This window comes from Drosophila gunungcola, assembly GCF_025200985.1.
Source record: "Drosophila gunungcola strain Sukarami chromosome 2L unlocalized genomic scaffold, Dgunungcola_SK_2 000008F, whole genome shotgun sequence".
In the NCBI taxonomy this organism is placed as follows: Eukaryota; Metazoa; Arthropoda; class Insecta; order Diptera; family Drosophilidae; genus Drosophila; species Drosophila gunungcola.
Window position 1 is genome coordinate 2,529,470 of NW_026453163.1, and position 24,995 is coordinate 2,554,464.

At 37.9% G+C, this 24,995-nt stretch overlaps 4 protein-coding genes and 2 long non-coding RNA genes across 8 annotated transcripts; 3 read left to right on the forward strand and 3 right to left on the reverse strand.

The window, feature by feature from the left end:
- The first annotated feature begins 10,912 nt into the window (after window positions 1–10,912).
- LOC128253402 (uncharacterized) lies at window positions 10,913–16,215 on the forward strand. Its single transcript, XM_052981767.1, has 7 exons — window positions 10,913–11,086; window positions 11,145–11,255; window positions 11,609–11,722; window positions 11,787–12,518; window positions 14,966–15,123; window positions 15,173–15,264; window positions 15,931–16,215. Exons 1-4 carry the CDS (start codon window positions 11,007–11,009, stop codon window positions 12,286–12,288), a joined length of 807 nt encoding a protein of 268 aa, XP_052837727.1. The 5' UTR covers window positions 10,913–11,006; the 3' UTR covers window positions 12,289–12,518; window positions 14,966–15,123; window positions 15,173–15,264; window positions 15,931–16,215.
- Window positions 12,694–14,183, reverse strand: LOC128253399 (D-aspartate oxidase). The gene is made up of 4 exons (XM_052981758.1): window positions 13,928–14,183; window positions 13,665–13,877; window positions 13,261–13,557; window positions 12,694–13,202 (listed from the first exon to the last, which is right to left on the reverse strand). Exons 1-4 carry the CDS (start codon window positions 14,128–14,130, stop codon window positions 12,890–12,892), a joined length of 1,026 nt encoding a protein of 341 aa, XP_052837718.1. The 5' UTR covers window positions 14,131–14,183; the 3' UTR covers window positions 12,694–12,889.
- On the forward strand, window positions 14,982–18,827 carry LOC128253405 (keratin-associated protein 5-7-like). The gene is given in 5 exon segments (XM_052981771.1): window positions 14,982–15,123; window positions 15,173–15,216; window positions 15,281–15,621; window positions 18,047–18,222; window positions 18,637–18,827. Coding segments are annotated over 4 exon segments (555 nt in total). The 5' UTR covers window positions 14,982–15,123; window positions 15,173–15,189; the 3' UTR covers window positions 18,648–18,827.
- LOC128253404 (uncharacterized) lies at window positions 17,801–18,827 on the forward strand. Of its 2 annotated transcripts, none has more exons than XM_052981769.1 (4): window positions 17,801–17,952; window positions 18,013–18,060; window positions 18,419–18,580; window positions 18,637–18,827. In XM_052981769.1, the coding sequence occupies exons 2-3, from the start codon at window positions 18,030–18,032 to the stop codon at window positions 18,523–18,525; spliced, it is 138 nt and encodes a 45-aa protein (XP_052837729.1). In that variant the 5' UTR covers window positions 17,801–17,952; window positions 18,013–18,029; the 3' UTR covers window positions 18,526–18,580; window positions 18,637–18,827. The 2 variants fall into 2 exon arrangements, with proteins under 2 accessions (XP_052837729.1, XP_052837730.1); XM_052981770.1 differs by having other exon boundaries at window positions 17,802–17,952; window positions 18,010–18,060.
- A 1,740-nt stretch (window positions 18,828–20,567) lies between these two features.
- On the reverse strand, window positions 20,568–21,110 carry LOC128253406 (uncharacterized). Of its 2 annotated transcripts, none has more exons than XR_008267443.1 (2): window positions 21,027–21,110; window positions 20,568–20,968 (listed from the first exon to the last, which is right to left on the reverse strand). It is a non-coding gene; the product is annotated as an uncharacterized LOC128253406 (long non-coding RNA). The 2 variants fall into 2 exon arrangements; XR_008267442.1 differs by having other exon boundaries at window positions 21,023–21,105.
- Window positions 21,111–22,446: 1,336 nt separating this feature from the next.
- On the reverse strand, window positions 22,447–23,107 carry LOC128253407 (uncharacterized). The gene is made up of 3 exons (XR_008267444.1): window positions 22,863–23,107; window positions 22,604–22,798; window positions 22,447–22,547 (listed from the first exon to the last, which is right to left on the reverse strand). It is a non-coding gene; the product is annotated as an uncharacterized LOC128253407 (long non-coding RNA).
- Between the last annotated feature and the right edge of the window lie 1,888 nt (window positions 23,108–24,995).

Consider the following 24,995-nt stretch of genomic DNA (forward strand, 5'->3'; position numbering starts at 1 on the left):
GCAACAGCAGCTGTAACTTCAAAGAGCAGAAGCCCCGATTCCGATCGCTTTATGAAGGCGTGACTTCTGGCCATCTGGCCGGAGATCCTCCCGTCCTCCTCCAAACCTTGCCCTTCAGATCCATCCACAGCCCCTTTTACTCCGCTTGGGACCCATCGATGAGAGGGCCACGGTTTCGATGGCGATGACTGGCTGATGTTGACCAATTAATTGTCATTAAGCGTATTTGAAGATTTTTAATTAAAACAAAATCTTCGGCTTAATTTTAATTGATAGCGCTGAGTCGCTGTCGAAATGTTTTCTCAATGACATTGCGGCCGTCGGTTTTGAGCTACTTAATGGGGGTGTGGCAGGGGATGGGCGCCCCATAAGATCTCCATCTATATGAATCGCCCCTGAATATATTTGATATAACATTAAAAATTAGCTCGTTATTCCTTATATCGTTTTTATATATGTTCTTTACTGCATTTAATGCGAGGTTTTGCTTTATTTGCTTAAGAAAATTTGCAAATAAAAATGTGTTGTTAAATTGTTGGCTTGTACATTTACATTTAAAGCAACAAAAACGAATCGAAGGATATATGATGATAAAATTTTCATAGTTACTTTTTAATTAGTAACATTAATCAAACAACCACAGTCAAATGAAGAAGATGCTTCGTAAAAGTCAGGAACAAAAGTATTAAGACAAAATGATACGTATAATTACCATTTTTTGGCTTCGTTTTACAAACATTTTATTGTCTATAAGTCTAACACGTTACATGCTACATGTTACATACAACTACATTTGATTTTAACAAAAGTCAACAGTTTTTTCTCTTTACTTAAATTTTTATCAGATTGTATGTTTTGATTTATTGATTTTTTTAAGCTGTCATGTTCAGTATCCTCCGGCTTTATTGCCCCAAAAATATGCTTCAAAAACTCCCAAAATACTAGGTGTCACCAAGAGGCTGGCTTATCATCATATTGCCGAACAAATAATATAGCAATATACTCTACCAAATGCTCATTTATTCATAATTGCCATTGAGACGAATTGAATTGTTTCACTCCTCGACTCGGAACCCGCTCAAAATCAGCAGCCGCAGTTGTGACACAAGAGGCGGTGCCAGCAGATATGGCAGACACCAATGCTGAATTTCAATTTTAAAGAGTACGTAGATTATACCCGTTTATTGGGGCGAGGGAGAGTGTGTGAGCTTGGAGTTAATTTCTTTTCGGCAATTCAGTGGGTAATTTTTATGTGCGCCTTTTTGATTGGCGGTGCATTTCATGTTCCATGTGCGCTGACGGCTTTACGATCGGATTCGAGTCCAGTTCGCCTTCCATTCATTATTATTTACTCTTGCAGCTTTTTGTTGTTTTTCTGTTGGTTTCTGTTAATTTAGTGCGCAATTAGGAAGCACTAAGGTCTTTTGTGTTCCGTGCCGCGCTCTGAACTTTGCCCTCTAGTCCCCCTCCCCTCGCTCCCCGACTCTCGGCTGAGCTGTCCCGATATGGTGATAAACAAGTTGGCCAGCTTACTTACAAACCTACGCCAGGCGTTAAGCTATGTACAGGCAAAGCCAATCAATGGGAACCAACCGGACAGATCAGAGTCCATACCTACACACATGGGGCACCCACAATCACCATCACCATCACCATCACCTGACGCCGATTGCCGAATGCCAAACTTCTGCGGCTTTTAGGGTTTATCGGGGCGCAAGTCTTTTATCATTGATTGGTGGCTAGCTGGTGATTGTTGAGGTGGCATGTGCACATAAATTCATAAATAAAAATCGTTTAACAAATCGTTTTGTGGCCATCGAAAACGCTTCTAATTGCCCAATGAATGGTTTGAAATGTACTCAAGGTGTTTTTGGTTAAGCGGATACCGCGAACGATATGATAAACAATCTAAACACCCGAAGTTTTTCCAGACTTAAGATTTAACAATAAATGCTAGTAGTAAACAATTATTATTTGAGGAGGTACATAGTACGCTTTTTTTTCGAAATACTTCTGGGGTGGTCATCGAACAATATTTTTGTAAAATCTATAATCTTTATTGTATCAATGGAACTCAAAATCATTGCCAATGTGTCAACTGAAGCTTTGCGAAATGCCCCCAATTGTTGGAAGCAATTATTCATACACCAAGAAGGGCAACGAATATTAAACAAATATAAACAAGTCGAAGTATCCAGAATAATGTTTGCATAAGTGCGACGCTCGAGTGGGCAACACTTACGGATGTCCGGATATGTCCATGTGCCGCCCGGCGAAGCCATTACTTAATTATCATAACCACCTAGACACGGGCTTTTGGCCAACTGCAAAAGGGGTTTATCGGCGGACAGGCACATCCACGTCCGTAAAAATTGCGCCACTCCCAAGAACGACGGCCCGCCACCGAAGCAACACACGTCGCTAATAAAATAATAAATATCCTGGCCAGTCGTTGCCCCATCCATCCCGCTACTCAGCCACCACTCCACGTGCACCACACCAAAATTGTCGAAACGAAAACAATTTCATCAACGTAATATGGCGAGGAGGCATAAAGCACGAAAGAGTTGAGCACGATGGAGGCAAATTGCCATATTTTATGCTCCACTCGCCCATGTTTGTCAATTGAAATGCAATTTTCATAAAACACACACGTGTGTGTCGATGTATTCGCCAGCTACACGTATCCGTGAGATACACAAGTGTCCCCCAGCAGCTTCCCGGACTCTCTCTATCCGACGGAGAAGTCAGTGTCAGCGTCAGCGTCAGCGTCCTGCGACTGTATCTACCTATATTGGTTTTCCATCCGTGGCATAGCCACTCCACTCCACTCCACTTCGCACGACGCCCACCCTCGCTCCAACCACTGGGCGGTGGCTTTCCATGTCGCACATAGTCGGCCCCAGCGGAGCACTTGCAAATGCGACCAAAGCACGTTTCGCAAAAACTCTAATGACAGGCAAATAAATTTCGAAGAAAATATATTTCGAAAAATTGATCTGACGTGTCACGCGAGTGCCGAGAGCCAGCATCCAGCCATAAGGAACCGAGTTCACGTTCCCTGGAGTGGGATCCTCTGAACTGAAATTGGGCATGAGCTATATCGATAGCTTTAGGTCATTCTATATATACAAGCTCTGGGGTTGTCAAAAATTATCCTCACTCTTACCGATCAGCATAACAAATTTTCATGTCAATAAATTTATTTAGATATACAAATTTTAGTTCTCGGCGTTTCCTAATGCTTTAAACATTCGAAACAAATTATTTAATCAAAGTGATAAAACTCTAAAGAAAATGCGCAGACCCTAAAACTAAATTATCCTGAGCCAATGGCAAAAGCGAATGCAAGACCTTAAAATTTTCATACAAATTTGTACCGCTCAAACGTAGAATATATAAATACATTTATTAAACATTCTGTTAAATAATGCAAAACTAATTTGTTTTTAAGTTGTTTTTTTTTTATTTACCAACAAATTTTCCAAAAATTGGAGAAAATTATTTTAAATTTAAACTTTTTTAAAATTAGCAATCTACCAATATTTTTCGGGGCCAGGGAAATCATTAAATATTTTATTTCTTAACGGCTTTAGATTTTTTCGCGTTGGTCTGCGTAAATTAAGTTCATACGGTAAACTTATTTAGGATAGCAATAAAAAAAGAAAAATAAATGCTTAACAATTTTGTATAAAAGACCAACATATTTATATTTAAATAAATTGGTTAGGAATATACTTAAAACCATATTTCTTATAGTCATAATTATTAACAAATTTAATAAATTAATTTACAGCAAAAAAAAAAAAAATCAATAAATAAAATTGGTTTTTACCCAGCAGCGGTTCTATATCGTTGGCTGCGGGAAAACCACATCATGCCAGTGCCAATAAAAGCTCCTTATGAGTTCTTTTGCAACAGTTACCTCAAGGCGTTTGGCTGCGGCTAACGTTGAGCGATAAGTGTTTTTATTACCTATCCAAGGAAATATTTAACCATCGTCGAGTGTGGAAGTCGAAGGCGGAAGAACGATGCAAAGATGTCGGGGATTCGTGTCCTTCGGAGGCGGAGCCGCAGAGTTGCTCCCCCGAGTATTCGAGTGCGACATAATGAATTACCTTTATTGACAAGTTAATGTTTATAGGTGTACTGGGCCGCAGCCGCAGGAAGATGTTGCCAAGTTAAGCGTACTTAATGGCAGGTGGATAGGCTGTTGATGATGATCAGGATGGTGTCCCCAAGCGATTCCCATCGATGTTTTTTGTGGAATAATTTAGTGGGCACGAAGCACGAAGGAGCTCTTGCTACTTCGCTGTCCATTGAAATCAACGACACCGGCAATGTCCTGATAAAATATTTATTGGCGAATGTCAGAGCCAGCAATCAATTGGCGTTGACAGCGCGGTTGCCCCGCACTCCTTATTCCGCCCCCAAAAGGACCAAGTATTGGCATTTCCTTACTGGTGGCTTGACTAATTAAAAATGAGTTTATAATTGGCAGTCAAATGAGTCCAACTGGCCTCATCAGAGAATCATTTCATTCGTTCTTACAAAACCCCAGAGACTAAGATTCGGATCAGACTCCATTAGGGCGTACCCAAGAAATAAAGTCTATTTCGTGGCGGAAAATTGCTAAGGAATGGCTTGGGGCCAGGATCGCCGTAGCCCCTCCTCCTGGTCGACAACTTCTTTTTATCAAAGTTTACATCAAAGACGTTGAACTTTCTGGGAAAACTGAGGGTGTGGTCTTTCCGCGTCTTTGGAGGCGGAGTCTCGAGAAGGATTGTGCCAGAGATGGTGGCTGTTCTTGAGTGGTTGCAGATACCTTTAGTTTCCGTTTCGCATAAATATGTTTAGTATTTACCTTGACTTGGTGGCGCTTCAATAGTCTAGTTAGAAGGCTCCATTTCTGTGGGTCGCGTTAAGGCATTAAATTAATTAACCCTTTAGACTTGCGTGTTCAGCGGATACGCTTCGTGGTTCCTTCCTCTCGTTTTTTCAGGACGGTTCTGGTCAAGCGCCTGTTTGCTTAGCTCGGACACAACGTATTGCATACTTCACGAAAAACGCACCGCGGGATATTGCCAAGTGTACAGTGAAAAAAAAGATGAAGCGCGAAAAGGCCTGCATTGCTCTTTATTTTTTTGCTGGCTTTCGTATACCTTAATTTTCATATTTTTATTTTTAATTTTATTATTATTGATATTTTTTATTAATTTTCAAATGTCGACTTTAAGGTGCTTGTGGATTTGGTGTTTTTTGGTTTAGCTAAAGGGATCGAAATCTGGGAAACACATTCTTAAAAAAATGTTTTCAATTTATAATTTTTGCTCAGAAAAATATTCGTTTTTAAATAAGTTGAATGATTGACAAATTAAAGTGGCTGTGCATTGTGCCAATTCAGAAAATCTTTGAGTAGCGTATTTAAGACAGGAAAGTGTAAACGAAGTTATAAAAAAAATATTGTTCTATTTAAAGATTTCAGATCTGGAGTTTTCGATAATCGATCGATCGCAACAATGCAACTATGTATATTGTATAGTCAGTTAAATTTGAAAAACTAGCAATTTATTTCTTAAATTGTATAAAATACCTATAGCTAGAGTATTTGTTGTTCCTAATATTTTCCCAATAATAGTCCGATCTTTTATTTATTTAAAACCACTGTTTCTGAAATTGTGTACAATGACTATATCTCGGAGAGTTTGCGTATATTTTTTTAAAGTATTCATAAATAACTATATTTTCGTCCCTTTCTATCCCTTTCCGACATATCTACTACATTTAACATATCGATTTAATGACATACTTACTACATTTTTAAAAATTTATCTTTATATCGCTGCATAATTTGGAAAAATTAATTGCTCTCTTCAAGGGTTTATAGAGTATAAAGACAATGAAACTGTATAAATATTTACTAAATATAAAGTTAGAAGATACTTGCCTTGTTTTTTATTCTTTACCCTCGATTTCCTTTTGATAAACTTAGCTGGGACTTGAACCTTAAAACAAGGTAATGAGTTTAAGTATGGACATTGAAGCCCTTTTTTTCTTGGTGTATCTGTAAGTGTGTGAGGGCAGTTCCTGGTGGGTGCGGCACTCCCCTCCTAGATGTGCTCATGTAGGGCGCGGTCGCATGTTGATGGCGTCTCCGTTCTTGACCGGCGTGGGCAAATGCGCCAAATCACGTTCCGTCTACAAATATTGAGGTATTCTGCTTTAGCCACTTTTTTCGTTCGCAGGGTCCCTCGGCCACGCACAAATTAGCATGTCCGCCGATAATTGTCTTTCCGTGGAGATGACCCGCTGAGATAACCGTCCATAGTTGTAACTGATTTCTGCCGCTGCTAGTCAGCCAACTCTTTCAAAGAATTTGATTTGCCCATTAGATTTTTATTGGAAAATTGCGTGCAGCTAATGGAAAAAATCTATTTTTTGTATGCCAATCGTTGGAATTCTTTCTTGAAACCCAAGCTTATTCCATTCCCTCTGACTTTAAGGGAATTATCTAGGCAAAACAAATTAAGAGCGGAATAAAAGGAAATGGTTCGCTAAAATGCAAATTTAAACGCGAAAAAATGATATTTAATTATGGCTGTAGCCGTTCCATTCAGACTTTGCAGACACGGCTAACTTTCCCATTATACTCCATTTTGAATAAATTTGCATTTCTCTTAAGCCGGCGCAACAATAAAAAGCGCGCGGCAACAGCAATATAAACAGTAATAAGAGGCAATTGAAAACTTTTGCATAAGTCGCAAGCGACCTAAGTGAGTTAAAACCCAAGCGGAAGTTACTTAACGTATTTCTTAAAGGCAGAGATGCTGAGCAGCGATGACAACTGAGAACTGCAAAAACAATAGCTAAATGAAAAACGTCAGGAAAAATCTATAATTTTTTTAAAGGTTTCTTATTGTATCTGGTTTGCTAATCAAAATAAGTGTAGTACTTCAGTGTTCAATAATAATAATAATTCAGCGGTAACATCGGCGTAGTTATGAATTGGCAGACTTAAAAAAAGTTTCAAAAATTTGCGCCGATTAGTTAAGCTTAACAAAACACAAGTCCCTGCATATACTTATAGCTTTTTTTTTATTTATATCCCATACAAAAACTATTGTATTTAGATATAAATAACTTATATGTAGTGTAAATAAAATCGACCCGGATATTAAAAGATTTCCTGGCTGAGGCTTAAAGATTTTTTTAGGGGGATTTTTTAAATTTAAAGTCAAAGGTTTTTTTATTAGACTAAACTTAAAGTAACGGCGAAATTATCTTGGTTTTTAAACTTTTTGTACTTATGTTAATTTTGTATTATGCTTAATTTTTGTAACGTGGATTTAAGAAAAGCGCCCGTGATTTTAAATCGACATAGAATCAAGAAAATGTAAATTTAGCCATTAAACGTAAATTTTGCAAAAAAGGCTGCGCTGGCGAAGAGAAAGAACCATGTTGTTTTTATAAAACTAACTTCGATATCTTTTTATTTAGTTTCTTAAGTTTAGGACGAAACCGACATTGGAATCAGAAAACTGCGTGGTCTAGGTGGTAAAAGAATTTGCACTCTAAGCTTTTAAGCGCAGTGCAAGATATAAAATAAAAATAGTTTTTGGTTTTGTTTTAACTATCGCTTACTTTTGGTTTTTTGGTCTAGTAACTAATCCCGCTTTGAAATATCTTTTGAAATAGAATAAAATGTAATTGGTACTCTTAGAGCATCGCGGGGTAAAAGTGTTTTATTAATTACATTTTTATGTTTACTAAAAGATTTTTCTGAATAGATTTAAACTGTAAAAATATAAATATTTAATAAATTAAAATTTATAATAGGCTTTATAGTCAAATTAAGGAAAACTCGGAAATGTTTTCTTAATCAAGAACATTTGCCATGCACTTAAGAACATTTTGTAATGTTTTCTAGAAAGGCCTTACATATATTTATAAAAATCATTTTCTTAAAAGACAACAAGTCCATATTGATTAGCGGCGACTTTCTTAAATCAAGGGATTTTTTTTTTTGCTCAGTGTATAATGAAGTAAATATACATATAACAAGTAGAGATTAGGATAAAATTAGCTTTGCTTACAACACTGATACTTCGACTCAAGCATGTGCTCCTCGCCTGTTCCCTGGAGAAGTTATTTGAGGACCCGAAATTAGCCGGCAAACAACCAAGGCCATGCTGAGGCAAGGCGGTAAAGAAACTTGAAGTTACATTTGTTTTACAAGCATAATTATGAACTTTGATCACTTCGCATGGGCAGCTTTTCCCCAAAGAGAGCGAGAAAATCATTGTTGGCAAAAGTTTTCCAGTAAGGATTAGATGTACATTAACATCTGGGGAGCACTGAATCAGAAAAATGTCTATCTGTAAACGTAAATTAAGCGCTATTTAAACGCTAAATAATCAAACAATGAAAACCCTACACGGGATATAGAGAGATTATTCAACTCCTTCCCTTTTTTCTGTATTTTGAATTACTTTAAGCACTTTGCTTTTGTTGAACCCTTGTTGATGGGTTGTTTGTTTATTTGTTTGCGTTTCAACAACCGCGAAACTCCACCCAAATAGGGATGTGGGGTGCTGATGATGAGGTAGCAAACACCTTGCGGCTAACAAGTGCACTTCTCTCAGCCCTTCCTATTCCACCAGAATCCAAACCAGCCCAGTCCATCTCAATCATCGACGCCATCCACTGTCAACCGGCTTTTTCAGCCATCACAATCAAATGGCGTTTTGGCATACTCTTTTAAGGGTTAGCTGTATGTGAAAAAGTGAATTATTATGCAGATATGTATATAACATATTAAACTCAGCCATCGGAATAGAATATAAAACATGTGAAATAAGTTTGATTTAATCTGTGGTAAAATATTAGACATTTCAGTAGAGGTTTACAAAATTAATTTAAAAAAATGTTAATGTTGAGGGTAGTCATTAAAAAAAAAGAGCTTGCATTTAAATTTATTAGGCATATAAATTACTTTATACATCATCTGAGAGGTGTTAATGTGTAGACCATGTATAAAGTCCAATACTAACGCTGGCTCCTTCTTCTTAAAATATAGTTAAATTCAAATTTTAGACAATAAAAGTTATGGTTCAATTTTCATAAAATAATTAAAATTCAATAATTATTTTCGAATTTTGTTATTAAAATTAGTTTCAATAATTAAAAGTAAAATTAATAATAATTATTTAAAAATAAATAAAAAGACTAATTTTTACTTCTTGATATATTTAATAAAAATTATAATTGTTACAGTCCCTGTATTTGAGTATCTATTTGGTTGAAAATAACAAAAGAAGGTATATTTTGTGAGATCAAGTCTAACTTTTTGGTTGTCAACTATCAATATTCCGGTTTGTTAGGTTTTGACGAGCTTATGGGACTGTAACTATTCATCAGAAGGACCAAGAACATTTCAACTTCGTTGTGATCCGCTTTTGCCTTCCTACTCCTTTCCATTAATGACTGCCTTTCATTTCATTTCGTATTTTCGCATTTCGATTTAAATGAAAGCGTCGGCAGAATGTCGCTTGGCGAATGCAAGTCACGGCCAACAATGGCACCACCCAGGTCGCGAATCCAAGGGAATGCGCAGGTGTGTGCCGGAAAACAGGCTAAACCACCCGGCTGACGTTAAGCGATTTTCGAATGAATCCAAATTCGCTATTGTTGCTGCCCGAATCGTTTACCTTTTGTGGCGGAAAGGATGCCCGACGGTGGGTGTGGCGCGAAAGCGAGTGTGTGCAAACAATTTGGCGGATTAAATGAGTCCCAGATGAGACGTTTTTATGTCCGACACACTTTATGCAACATCATAAAGTCCACTGCGGACTTAGCGATATTACGCTGTTTTCTAAACCGCTGCTTAATGTCGGTGATGGCTAGCTCTTTAGCTCTCCCGAGCTGCTTCCAAAAATGAAATGCTCTTCCACAGTCCCCAGCCAAACTCCCAGCCCAGAGATGTCAAAAATTAAGTTATTTCTTTTCAATATTGAATTTATCAGAGCGACAGCGACATGAGACGGCTGCATACGTGTCCGGAATGTATATGCCACGAATGGCAGCGGTCCAACCGACACTCGACGCCAGGCATTAAAACTGTCGCTTGTATTTAAATATCCAATTGTCTCACGGACAAGGATGTGAAACATTAAAAAATGCGCTGTCTTCCAAATACAAAGCCCCTGTCAAAGATCCGAGTATCCGAGCCAAATTCGGTTATTCAATTGGTTTGTTGCCTAGTAAATGACACCCGATGGTCTTTGAATTTTAAAATAAGGAATCCAAGGTGTTTCTCAGGACGTGTTCCCACTTCGGAAATTTTTTGCGAGGGTGGATTTGGTTTGGTTTTCACCCCAAACCCATTGTACTTCCTCAGTCGTCCACTGAGCTTCACCCACAAATGGGTGCGATTGTTATTTACATTCTTTTGGGCTGCATTTGCTTTTATGTTGGCGGCAATTTATTCAAATTGAGACATTAGACAAATTAAATTTACACGTATACCCCTTGATTGTTGCCGCCTGTGTAATTATGACCTTATTCAGAACAGAAAATTAGCATTTTATTGTACAAATAAACATTCACGGTTATTCTTTTTGAATATAAAAAATCCAATTGAAATCCAAGAGCACATCACCTTGTTCGGGAAACAATATGCTAACCAGTCTTAGCATAAGTGAATGACATCCAAGAAATATGCTTTAGCTTATTAGATTTCATTTCTTTTTGTAAGTATTGCCGTGGCGTTTGATGCAATATATATATATATATATAATCCAAAGCACCTTTCACTGTAATTACGTTTGATAACGCAACATAAAGAAAAGTAAATTATTTCCCGTAGAAACACCCAAAAAGTATGCTATGCTTTTCTGTATTTTAGGAACTCATAATAATGTTTTACTTTTAGATGTTATTTGGTGTTTTCGACTCATTTATCAATTAAATCATTTGTGCTATTAAAAATTCGAAGTAAAAAAGCTGCGATGGACGATGTGCGGACCTTGCGGTACGACATCCAGTGGGATGTTTTCGAGGGGATGCTAATCGTTGACATAAACTCAAAGCATGTGCAGCCCAAGGTAAGTAAATGACTAGAGTCTAATCTTGACAAACCTTTGCAGGTACTACGACATGGTGATTGAGTTTATGTGGTCGCAATCATTTTTAAAAAGCCTGGTCTACGAGAGTCTCGGTCTGTTCGATCTGCCGGACATGAAGGAGACATATTCTAGGTAAGGATTGTTTTACTTAATTTATGATAATTGTTTTGAGACACATCTAGCTTATGATTTCAATCTCTTTTTATTGTTCCAAAGCAATAATAAAACGTAGAATAAATATATTTATTAAAATATATAATTTATTAAGAACGTATATATACAAGCTAAAATATATAATTTATTAAAAACGTATATATACAAGCTAAGAGAAGTAAAAGAATATATTTTACGTCAAATGTTCGAGGTTAAGCTATGTATATCTTTTGTAATTCTGTTATGGGATCCTACGCACTGACAATGCATTACTGATGTGAAATTATAGATGTTCAAGTTGACAGCCTAATCGTAATCGTATGTAATTAAAGGTATGTGCGCCACATCCTGCGAAACGAGTGTTCGGTGATGATGATTAGCGAGGACGAAACCCAGATAAAGGCAGTGGGCCTGCTCGAATGGATGACCGAGGAATGGCACTCCTGGTACGATTATACGACCCACTTCGAACTGCCCCAATCGAATTTCACATGGCCCCATTTTCCGCAGGGTGTTCTTCCCCTCGTCGATGCCCAGGAACCTGTTCCAGCAGATCATAATAATGAAGAAGGAGCTCATCGATGCGACCAAGGCGAACCTGGGCATCTCCACCTACGACTCGCTGGTCGTGCACGAGATTGCCTTTCCGGACGAGCTGTACTTCAACAGGGACTTCCTGATGACCATCTTCGATGTGTTCGGCTACGTGGCCCAGCACATGCACATGCCCCGCGTGAGTTTCATCGCCCTCAGCTCCGTGGACCAGGAGGCCGCCAGCCTGATCGAGTACGACGAGATCGGACGGACCATCTACTCCATCTACAAGGTGGGCAACACCCGGCCCTTCGACATCCTGCGCGAGCTGGACGAGATGTACGCGCTGCTCTTCGAGCTGCCCGTCAGCCCGCTGCTGAAGTACGGCGACATGTCCGGCTTCGAGGAGTTCCACGAGGCCCTGGAGGCAAAGTTGGCCAAGGAGGAGGCCGAAAGGCGGCACGACGACGACTTGTGAGATGTCTCTGTGCCACTCTTCACCACATGTCTGCCTACTTTTGGGCTTCGCCCTCGTAGTTCCCCCAGCCTCCCTTAAAAGAGGGCGATGTTTAAAGGGGTGTTCAAAATGCACGTTTCCGAGCAGGCGGTGATAAGCCTATCAGTACGATCCCCATGCCAGTGCGATAAAGATTGTGATTACACTTTTCAATGTGCTAAGACAATAAAAATGTATAGATCTTACCGAAGGTAATCGATCAGTTTATTAAGAATAAGTTTTTATTTGTGGTAATTCTAATGCACTGCCAGCGTTGGCCGGGTTACTAGTTCTTTAGGCCTCGATAAGGTATTTGCGAAAATACATTTTCAAGTATCTAAGTTAGGCAAAAGGTTCTAAAAAAGAAAAAAACAAATTTTTTAGGTACAATTTGTAATATTTGCATATCACTCGAAGTTGCAGTTCGTTTTTATTCTTCCTGTCAATTATTTCTGGCAAAGAAAACATTTTGATAAGTAACGAACTATGATACTTGTATAAGGTAGGTAGGGTAAATCTAGGTAAAGTAAAGAGACGATTCTTTATTTTGTAAGTAAACTCAGCTACCCATCCCTAATGCGGACTACAACTTGGAACAGTTCTGGGATGCCAATAGGATTTCTAGGACATCGTCCGCGCAGCCCCAGCACAAAGTGACCCCGCTGCCGCCGTGTCCGTAGTTGTGGATGAGGAGCTTTCGGCCGCGGCGCTCGGCCTCCAGCCGGAGTTGAGTGCGACCCGGCCGCAGACCCACCCAGTCGAAGAGGGTGTCCGTGTGCGCCAGACCCGGGACAAACCGCCGACAGCCACCCACAATCAGCCGCTTGTCCTGCTGGCAGACCTGAGTGTTGTAGTCCCGCTCCTGGTGAGTTCCGCCCAGGACGACGCTCTCGGTGCTTTAATTGCGATGGCTTTAAAGCGCCAGTAAGTCAGCGGACCGTGTCCCATACTCACTTCGGAATGATGTAGTTTCCATCGTCGCTCTCGTCCAAAACGGCCGAGAAAATCCAGTTTGCCTTCACGCGGGACACCTGCCCGCGCACTGCGTACATGTGGTCGTCGTTCAGGAGAGTGCGGGAGCCCAAGCCGGAGCAGTTGACCACCACATCGTACTCGGAGTCGGCGATGAAAGCCTCCAGGTCGGTAATCCTACTACGGACGACTGCACCGCCGCTGCGGGCGAACCGCTTCATCAAGTACGGGAGCAGCTTAACGGGCTCCGAGGTGTAGGTAACGAAGGACAATCCTGACCTGAAATAATTCGATCTTAGCTCAAACGTTGATCCTAAACAAGCTTAGGGAGTTCAAAGCAAAGGTGTAATGACTTTTAAAGTAGCGGATGCGGTCCCTGTCCTTACGTGAACTTTACGCTGCGTCCTCGATTGTAGGCAGCCAGCTGTTCCTCGGACAGATCCTGAGCTCCATAGACAATGTCGCGCCAGAAGTCTTCGACGGTGTCCACCGTGGAGGTGCTCAGACGAATGCAGGGCAGCAGGCAGACCCCAGCCTCTCCGGCGTCCTCACTCAGCCAGATCTCCTCCAGAAACTGGTGCATACTCTTCGACCACTTGCTGCTCGAAATAAAGTTACAGGGCACAAGACGGTGACGTGAAGCACTTACTAGACCTTCGACTGCGCAGTGCCGCCCAGCAGGTAGGGTCCCCAGAGTCCCGCTGACCCATCTCCCGTTGTGTTGGGCGTGAAGTCCTCCGAAATAATGGTCACCCTGGTCGGCCTCTTCCCCTCGCTTACGTAGTGCTCCAGTATCTTGATGGCACTGGCGACGCCGTTCACCCCGGCCCCGATAACTGCGATGTTCGGCATGGCTGCGATCCGATCTGATCGGCTTGGGAACTCGGACCGAACTGAAGAGCGGGCTGCTTATCAGGCTCTAGCTAGATCTGGTACGCGCACTCATAGTTACTGATAACAGAGCTTTCGCGACAACGATAAAGCTTCCTAAATGATTGCACAGGAATTATCGGTGTTATGACTGGAAAATGCATGTGGCTGATCTAAGTGATATCCAGTGAAAAAACTCAACTTCCGTGTTGCCCTTTTTTTATCGTCTACTAATATATTACAATAATAATTAATTTATTCCAATAGAAATTTTGGCTACAGCGATTTTAAGCAATAATATTCAGTTTATTTTCAGGGATGGGAGGGTTCAAGCTTCGGGATATATACAACAAATATCTTGTAATAAATTTATTATAAATATTAAACAAATTAAAATCTAGTCAACGAATCTAAGCTTTTAAAAATAAATTTTAAAAAAAGTGTATTATTTTGATTGTTCCAATGCTATATTATATAGTCGGTCGACTTAAATAAAACTAAAACCGGAATTCTGAAAAATTAAACCATTACTATTTGTCGAAAATTGCAAAAAAAAATATTAAAAAATGAATAGTTATCATATTTTTCATTTATTTTTCGTATTGTTCCTTTGGGAGCTATATGATATCGTCGTCCGACCCGGCTAGATCCGACTTATATATTTTCATGCAGATAACTTTAAAACTGAGAGACTAGTCTGCGTAGAAACGGACGGACAGACGGACTGACAGACGGACATGGGTTAGATCGAAATTATAGTACCCTCTGCAAGGGTATAAAAACTATCGCACCAATGTATTTGTGTTTTATCAACAAGATTGCCTTGGATGTAAGCTCAAACGGAACCGGATATGGAGGAGGATTTGAGAAGTTAGCCCCATTCGTTTTCAGACTCTCGGACATCTCGTTTCGGCCCGCACCTAAATTTCCAAAATTCAAAATTTTCATTCGCAAGTGACGTTGCCAAAAAATATAGTAAGTGTGCCCAGGATATGTGGTGTTTGTTTAACCCGTTGTTCTGCAGCGCTCGAAGGACCAAGCATGTGTGACGGATGTGGATCGTTGGAGGTAAGTGGAGCCTCCTCCGGCCCTCCAGACCACCTGACCCGCTAACCCGTAAGTTTCGTTGCAGCCGCGAGGATGCCGCAGCAGGGAGCTGCGCTGCGGCATCATGTACACCACCTGCGAGTGCGTGAAGCGGAACGGACTGCAGGACAAGTGTCCGCGCTCCGCCTGCCAGGGCAGGCCGGCTTGTCTGTGCTTCCCGTTCCCCACCTGCGGTCCTGCGGCCTTTCCGCTGCGCTACGCCAACATGACGATGGGCGTGAACAACAAGCGGATGCGCTGTGCCGCCACGGGAGCGCCGAACGGCGGCGCAGGATGCGGCGGACGAGTTGCCGGCGGCTGCTGTGGCGGATGCGGTCCCTGCTGCTGTAAGGAACCACCGCCCTGCTGAGGCCCCCACAGTCCGCCCACAGAGATGTGCCCCGTCGTTCATTCCGTGCTCCCCTTCCCGAAGGCGGCATTCCCGATCCGCGTGTCTGGCACAACTATTTTAACTCGCCCGGGACGTACCCATTAAGGTGCGGTCTAGGTGTGCGTCCGTGTCTCCAGTCCCAGTTTCCTTCCCCGTCCGTCCGTCCGTTGAGTATTGTAGAGAGCCGTAGATAACAGTAGAGAGCAAGGTCATTTTCTGGGACCTTGGGGCATGTCCAACGACTGTGCGGGCCATGACTTTTTAAACACCAGACCGTAGTGACCAAACCCTTTGTCGTTTTACAGAAGCTCCATGCCCATCACACCACTACGCCAACAAGCAGGATCACTGGCACAGGTGGTTTTCATGTGGATCTTGCCGGACCATACTGTCGAGTGGCGCACTTTTGGCTGGTACTAAATTGAAGGCGGCTTAAATCAAGATGGTGCTAGCTGCCGGACCTTCGAAAGGTCGAGAACTTGTTGGAAAACCTTGTAAAAAACCGTCTGTCTGTCTTGATTTAAGCACCAAACTTTTGTAGTTATTTTGGACTCTAATTTTGCCATTAAATTATATAAAATTGATGAAAAGCTATTTGTTCTTTTATAATCAATAAATTAGTTCTTAATTTGTTCAGACATATATAATTTGTTTTCTTTTCTAAGAGCTACGTCTCAGCCTACTTAATGTTTGCATAATGTTTCGCTTATTTGACTGTCTGTATTTAATCTTACTAATCAGATATTTAGACTCTGGCAAGCGATCTATTATGTAGATTCGAAAACAGCACAGTAATATGGATATGGCAGGATATGGTAGCTGTATTATTATTTTTTGACGCTGTCTGAATGAAAATTTACAAAACCATCCACGCAAACTTGTCCTTCAGTTTTAAAGTTATCAGCATGATACAATCACAAAAGTTGTTTTTCTATTGCAGGTAGTACATAAGTCGGAACGAGCTGGATCGGACGACTATAGCATATAGCTCCCATAGGAGCAATCGGAAAAATAAATTTAAAAATATTATAACTTTTATATTTTTTAATTTTTTTTTTAGTTCTTCGACACATAGTAATGGTTAATTATTTCAGAATTACGATTTAAATTTCATCAAAATCGGACGACTATAGCATATAGCTCCCATAGGAACAATCATAAAAATAAATAAAAAAAATTATAACTTTGGTGTTTTTTAATTTATTTTTTAGTACTTCGAGATATAGTAATGGTTAAATATTTCAGAATTACGTTTTAAATTTCATCAAAATTGGACGACTATAGCATATAGCTCCCATAGGAACAATCATAAAAATAAATAAAAAAAATTATATCTTTGGTTTTTTTTAATTTTTTTTTATTGCTTCGAGATATAGTATTGGTTAAATATTTCAGAATTACGGTTTAAATTTCATCAAAATCGGACGACTATAGCATTTAGCTCCCATAGGAACAATCGTATAGCTGGCATAGGAACTATCGAATAAATAAGCAGAAAATCATCGTAGCTTCAATGTTTTTAAACATACACGCAAGTAAATCATAATTTTAACGTTTTCAAGACTATTTAGTTTTTGAAATAGCTGCAAGGGTATATGAACTTCGGCACGCCGAAGTTTGCTTCCTTTCTTGTTTATTTTGTAATTTCATTTAGAAATTCTTTATGATTAATTAATAATTTGACAGTTCAGAATTACGCTCTTAATTTTATTAAAATCGGAAAACGATATCAAATAATTGCCATAGGAATTATCAAATAAGTTCAGATAGCTTCAATGTAAACATACACGCAAGTCAATCATAATTTTAATGTTTTCAAGAATATTTAATTTCTGAAATAGCTGCAAGGGTATATGAACTTCGGCTTGCCGAAGATTGCTTCCTTTCTTGTTCTTTTATGGAATGCTTTTACTCACGTCACAAATTCAACGACCCAACCCCTTCAATTAACTTGCTCATCAAACTTGCGAGAGTTTCTCGTAATTCGGTAAACGAAAGTAAAAATAAAGCTTTTTAAATATATAAATATTAAAGCAAACCTCTGCATATACTAGTCGCAAACAATCATTTTTAGCTACACAGTGTATTTTTGCGCAAAAAAGTTTGTGCTTTCCTTTGAGGATTAGTAGGCCAGGAGATTGGATAAAGTTGGCTATGACTTTCAGCTGGAACCGAACCCGAAACTTCAACCGGACGAGGCTAAGGCTGTGGAAAGCTATCCTCATTCGATCCCAAACCCTCTGAACAGTCGTTTCGGCCTCTAATTCCCAATATTCCAAAAATTCCCAAAATTCTAAATTTTTTTCGAAGAAAATTCAACTAAAATTGTAAGCTTGTAGCAGATGTGTTATATTATCCGTTTAACCAGTTTTATCTGTCGCCAGCAGCGCTAAAAGGACTCAACATGTGCAACGGATGTGGATGCTGCGGACCCTGTAATGAAACGCCCTGCTGTGGCCCACACAGTCCGCCGTGCGGTGCCCCGTCGCCCATTCCGTGCTCTCCTGCTCCGGGCATGTGCTGTCCTCCGCTGCCCGAAGGTGGCATTCCCGATCCGCGTGTCTGGAACTACTATAACACACCCCCAACGTATCCATGTAAGTCCGGTTCCGTTCATGTAAGCCCCCATCTGTCTGTCCGTCCGTCCGTTTGTCCGTTCGTTTGTCCGTTTGACCGTCCATCAAATAGAAGCTAGGGAAAGCACGGACACGTACGCTGAATGTGCGTGCCACAGCGTCTCGAAATCGATCCTTGCGATCGGACCTTGGTGTGACGCCTTGCCTTCTCCCGAAGCTCCCTGCCCCAAACGCTACCTTGTGAACAAGGACAACATGCCCTGTGTCTGGTGCGGGCCGTGCAAGGCCCACTGCTACAACACCCCGCCCAAATGCTGTTGCTAGGGTCTCGAACCCTGTCCTGATCCGAATTCTTTCCGCCCTTCGCCTTGCCTCGCGTGTAAGTAGTGCTAGTAGCTGCCATTCTCATCGATTTTTATTGATTTATATTTGCAGGTGGATTTTAAGTGGCTCTGGAAAGGTCTTCAGTTGGGATGCTGCCATTTTGGTTGGAGATTCGATCGAAACTGGCTTCAATCAAGACTTAGAATGCCGAGCAGCTGATTTACCGTCAGCCTTGATTTAAGCTGCCCATTTTTTGGCATCTGTTTTGGACTGTTTTAGGCAATAAATTTAAATGAATTGAATCTTATTTGAAATCTATCTGGGGGCTGGGCTTCTAGCAGCCCTACCGCGTTTCCAATCGATCTGCCTATTCTCTCGACGAAAAGTGCATTCCCAAAGGGCGCAGTAATGGAAATTTGGGCATGGCCGATACCACTTCCCATTATTAAGTGACCTCAGGAAAGATTTATTTTATTTAGCTCTGTTAATCTGTGACCTCGTTAAGGATTATCACCAACAGATGATTTTGTTAGACTAGTCGTCGTCTGTGAAGCGTTCGGTAATTGGTTGTCCCGTATTTTTTTATACCCTTGCAGAGGGTATTATAATTTCAGTCAGAAGTTTGCAACGTAGTGAAGGAGACATTTTGGAACCTATAACGTATATATTCTTGACCAGCGTCACTGTAGAGTCGATCTAGCCATGTTCGTCTGTCCGTCAGTCCGTCCTTTTCTACACAAACTACAATGGTAAAAAAATGGAATAGTAAAAATAAATATGTGCATATTGAATTGTAAAATGCATAAAATAAATATAAAAATATTTAAATTAAATAAAAAACATTAAATTCCATAATTAAATATTATAATATTGAAACCAATGTGGTAAATATTGAGTTTAAAATTTGGGCGATTTGTTTTAAATTTTATCATATTAAAATTGAAAATTTTTAGACTTAAAAAAAACATAGTCAAATTAAGAATGTCATATATAATTATAGTACAAAAACTACAAATTAAAAAAAAATTTTTTTTAAATACGATTTCTAGCTAAATTAAATGTTTAAATAGTTAAAACAAATAAGCATAGTGTTTAATTTAACTTTGAATTATATTTAACTTAAATATGGACCAAATTTAAATGAAATATTTAAAATATTTAAAATTACTCTGTAAATATTTAAATTAAATACGAAAATAAAATTAATATGATGCATATTTAAAGTAATTATAAATCGCAATGGATGAAAATCAAAGCGAAAAATATTTAAATTGAATAAAAAATATTTAAACAGTATATTAAAAACAGTGTAGTGTCTCAGCTTTAAAGATATCTGCATGAAACTTTTTCAAAAGTTTTCTTGCTATTGCAGGTAGTACATAAGTCGGAACGAGCCGGATCTGACGTATAAAGCATAGAAACAATCGGAAAAAAAAGAAAAATAAAATTATAATTTTATTGTTTAAAGTTGGAAAAGTTAATTTGTAGTCATAATTTTAATTTAACGCTACAACAAAATTTTAATTATACACCCAGAGAAAAATCATGGTAAATCCAAATATTTTCGGTACTGATTTAGCCCCGAGGGGTGTTTTGTTTAAATCAAAGTGTGTTATTGTTATTTTTTAATATTGAACAATTTAGTTTTAAATTAAAAAAGAATAAAATTATTATGTTTTAAGTTTATTTTAATTACGTTTATATTTTGAAAAACAATGTTAATTTTACTATGCGGTTTTTCTCTGGGTGCATTTATATTAATGCTAAAGCTATGTTTAGTTTCTTGAAAGTGTTAAATTAATTTTGCCTTAAACTGCGCTGCTTTACTAATATTATTTATAGTTTTGTAATTGGTTCTATAACCTTATTGCATAGATAAAGTATTGCCGTTTAGAAAGCAGGGATCTATGCCTTATCTTCGCGAAAAAAGATGGCTTGGCTCTTTAGTAAAAATTATTTTATTATTATTTTTGCAAGTAAACTAACACTCTTGTAAAAGCCATTTTTTTACCGAACGCCTAAACTGTACTAAACGCAATGAATTACAACTCAATATTCGTTTAACTTGCGTTAAAGAGGCTAACACGCTTAGGTTTTTGAACTAATAAAACTGACGATTCCTTTGTAACGCGCTTAATTTTGACTTATATTGAGAATATGCTTTGTGCAAATTCAATCAATGGTTCATTATTTATTTATAATCCAAAAATATTGAACAGATCCAGCCACTTTACTTCCGGTCACTCTTCTTTCACCACGTTTTACCAGCTTTGCTCAGTTGTGGTAGCATTTGCAGTTGTGCTACGATTTGGATCATTAATGTACAATCCGACGATAAGAATGATGGAAATGATTACGATAACGATTATCAGAACTCCAATCAAGCCATAAAGTACAATTGTCTGTGGACCCGTCATTTCTGAATGGTTAACGTTACCGGCACCTGTATAATGAAGAAATCATTCGCAAGCATTCCCCAAACAGATTTTGAACTTACCAACAATTTTTTCGAAATGTTAACGTTCTTATTATACACTCAAATAAATTCTTTATTTACAGTTTTGAATGAAAAGACATAGACATACTGATAAATGTGAAAGATATGAACACTACTTTACGGTTTTTGGTTAAGTGCCAGCTGTAAAAGCTAAAAATAAAGTTGTGCTCAAAAACATTATTTTTTGCGGCTTACGGGTCCAAAAAATATTTATTTTCAGCATCGAAGCAACGAGTGTCACAATTTTAAAAAAATGATATCAAAATATCATTCATATACCCTTGCAGCTATTGCAAAAATTAAATATTCTTGAGAACATTAAAATTATGATTTACTTACGTATATTTTTAAAAACATTGAAGCTCAATTATTCGATAGTTCATATGGCAGCTATATGAAATCGTTATTCGATTTGAATAAAATTAAAAGCGTAATTCTGCACCCAGAAAGAAGTAGAACGAATAATTTTAGCACGAACGTTCTTGAAAATCGGCCGAATAATTCTTAAAATTTGATAATAATAATATTTTAAAATGATTTTTTAATACATAGAGAAAACGATATTTTTCGCTTTATCCCTGTTTATAGTGTTTGTAAATAATATCAGAATTATTAAACTCTATTAAAAACTATTAATTTAACAAAAAAACAAGAACTTTAAATTTAAAACAAGAACACTTCGCTCTTGAAATGATTGGCCTAGGGGGTAAGTGTCTTGAAACATCAATCATTGGGTAAGCTATTAAGAACCCGAGCTCAAATCCCAGACAAAGTTATCTATTTTTTTTTTTTTTTGTTTTTATGTTATTTTTTTTTAAAAAACTTAAGTTAAGAAACTTTCATACTTGCATTAAGAATTTTTCGTACTCAAACCAATATCTTTCGCACTTTCTTTAAGCACTTTTGAGTACTTGGATTGATGACGTTCATTCTCAAATATAGAACTTCGGGATTGAATAATTCGTATTTGAATATAGCCTTTCGTTCTTGAATCAAAAAAAATCGAATTTACCCTACTTTTGACATCGTTCGTTCTTGATTTGACATCGAAATTCTGAATTTTTTCTTTAAGTGTGAACTGTCAAAATATTAATAAGTCAAAAAGAATTACAAAAAAAACTACAAAACAAAGAAGTACAATTTAAAAAAAAAAATTTTAAATTTATTATTTTTCTTATGGGAGCTTTATGTTATAGGCGTCCGATTTTGATTAAATTTATACCGTTATTCTGAAATATTTAACTCCTAGTTATAGGGTAGGAAACGTTTCCCTCACTGCTTTGCAAACTTCTGACTGAAATTATAATGTCCTCTGCAAGGGTATAAAAATAAATAAATAAATAAAATACATTAAAATATTAAAATATATTAAATTTTTTTTAGGTAGGAATTTTTTTTTTTAATAAATTATTTTTTGATATTGTGCAAATAATAAAATTAGGACTGCGGAGCAATTCAGTGGAACTTTTAAGATTGCGCTGCACAGGCATCGCCGACCCTTTTGTCTCTCTTCTTCTTCCGATAGCTGAAAGTACGAGAATCAAGTAATTTTAAGGACTATCTCAATTATAAAGGATTTACCTATCCACTAGCAGGCTAAGTGTGCTGCGTCTTGGAATGAGCATAAAAAAAACGAAAGCACCATAAAAGCGTTCGAAACAGTTGGCAACCCTAATTAGCGGTTTATAAAAATAGCTTTGTCTAAAAATGTATAAAATTGAAAAAATTATATAAAAAACGCCCATCAAGACAGAGATTCGCAGAAACTGTAGATATCTATAATTCAAATACGGAATAATTATTACGCTTGGTTACTATTTTACAAAGTAAAAGATCTTACGTCTGACTGTCGAAATTAAGGCAGGTCACCGTCGTCTCCTCCTGTACTTTAAACCGGTTCAGTTCTCTTTTCACTTTGATAATGTAATAAGCCGTTAGGATAAACATAATAACACTGAAGCAATGTGTTTGAAAATTACGGGAAACCATATGAAAAATTCCGTTTCTGTGAAAAGAAATAATAGGTGTTTAGATACAGTGTAACCTTTTTAAATATTGTCGATCGGTCCAAAGCTCGAACGAACGTTTCTAAAATATTTCATATCGATTGGAATGAGCTTTTGGCGACTAGATTTTACAATGTTTTGTCAGTTTTTCATGACTTTTCGTCATTTCAGATTTTAACTTAGAGTTATTTAGAATGAATAGTCATGAAAAACTGATAAAACATTGCATATTTCTATGTATATCTCAAGCTATGAAAGCTTTATAAAATCACCATAACTGATGTCTAAATGGAATAGCATAATAATAAAGGCTGACATATAAATAAAGGTTGTGAACCAGACAAAGATGCTGTAGATCCGGAACTGATTAGGATCTTCATTGCAACTTAGTGACGTTAGCAATTTCCACAAGTGATAGCTAATGACAGAATGCCAGAGATAGTAAGCGAATCCGATGTCATGGATAATGAGCTCTGAAAACGATCAATGCTAATTAAATTACAATCTCAGCAAAGTTTCAAAAATCTCTGCAATCAACAACAAACCTAATATTAGAGGTTTGTCGCTTAAATCAATCATATTATCAGCAATCCCAAACAGAGTAGTGATGAGCAGACAGCAAAGGTTGCTGACAATGCACTTTCCGAGCACATTTCGAAGTTTTTCCACGTAAAGATACACTGCAATTGTTGGGACAACGCAAATCACGGATATCAAATCGCCTAAAAATAATAAAAAAGCAGAAGGACACGTAACAAGATCAGTTGTATAGCGAGATACGATTTCTTTGACTGCCTGCTTTAATCCAGTTCTAAACTTGGGTTGGACAATCCACACAAGTTTGGAAATCCGAAGAAAACTGATTTATTGAATATAAGCTTTACCGATTAAAAACCAATGCCACATTGTGTAAAATATACAACCTTCTATACGAAGTGCCAAATACGACTGACCCTCGATTGCAGAGTGCCTAGTTTTTAAATCAACAGCAGAAAAACTGAGCCAGTTCTCAAGCTGCCAAAAATTTTTATCTCGATCATTGGTGCTCGCAGCTGAGTTTTACAGTGCCGAAATAAGAAATAATTTGGAAACATATAAATACTGACATTCGGCACTTCTAACATATAATATATATACCCAATTGAAGACGACCAATTACCCTGGCACAAATAATACTGAAGAAAGAACTTAATCGGTAAAGGAACAATAGTATGTATAAAGGAATTCAAATTTGTGTTCTACTCTTCGTTCGAACTCTATTCTACTCTCTTGAAACTTTCAGGACTATTCATATAGCTTCCACCCAAAAATAAAAAGGAAAATCACAGGAAAATCGACAGGAATTCGTAATTTTTTTTTAACACACTCATCACACTTGATAAAGAATAAATATACTTTATAGGGTCGGAAATGTCTCCTTCACTGCGTTGCAAACTTCTGACTGACTGACTTCTGACCCTCTGCAAGGGTATAAAAACCTATTTTTAATGTTTCTATTTGTCCCTAATAATTTGGGCATTCTTATCAAAAATTTGGGGCGACCAATTCCCATTGCACCCATTCCACTTGAGAACGATTTTATCGAGTTTTTCACGATATGTGTTATTTCCGGTTTTTGCTCCAATGGTGGAATAAGGGAACTTTGTGTTCGATATATATCTTAATTCAAGTATATTATATAATTCTTGTAATAACTCTAAAGCTATTACATTACTTATATTATCAACATTTTTTAAATTTAAAATACAAGTCTCGAACGTTTCAAAATACCAAGAAATTCCAATATTATTACCAGCATTTATGGCCATTCAATTAAATTAGTAACGGCAAATTAAAGCCTTTTTTCATAATGTTTTTAAAGGAGTTTAAATAATATAATTAACAGACGTTAACAGAATTTAAAATAGATGTTTTTGCCGTTTTAAATAAATTGTAAGACCTGCTGAAACTTTTACCAGTAGCCATAC

Coding starts and splice junctions, on each gene's coding strand:
- LOC128253402 (XM_052981767.1), top strand. CDS start 11,007: ATGGACGATGTGCGGACCTTGCGGTACGACATCCAGTGGGATGTTTTC. Junction 11,087..11,144: donor ATCGTTGACATAAACTCAAA/GCATGTGCAGCC, acceptor AAACCTTTGCAG/GTACTACGACATGGTGATTG. Junction 11,256..11,608: donor ATGAAGGAGACATATTCTAG/GTAAGGATTGTT, acceptor ATGTAATTAAAG/GTATGTGCGCCACATCCTGC.
- LOC128253399 (XM_052981758.1), bottom strand. CDS start 14,130: ATGCCGAACATCGCAGTTATCGGGGCCGGGGTGAACGGCGTCGCCAGT. Junction 13,878..13,927: donor ACTGCGCAGTCGAAGGTCTA/GTAAGTGCTTCA, acceptor TATTTCGAGCAG/CAAGTGGTCGAAGAGTATGC. Junction 13,558..13,664: donor GGACGCAGCGTAAAGTTCAC/GTAAGGACAGGG, acceptor GAATTATTTCAG/GTCAGGATTGTCCTTCGTTA.
- LOC128253404 (XM_052981769.1), top strand. CDS start 18,030: ATGTGCAACGGATGTGGATGCTGCGGACCCT. Junction 18,061..18,418: donor ATGTGGATGCTGCGGACCCT/GTAATGAAACGC, acceptor CTTCTCCCGAAG/CTCCCTGCCCCAAACGCTAC.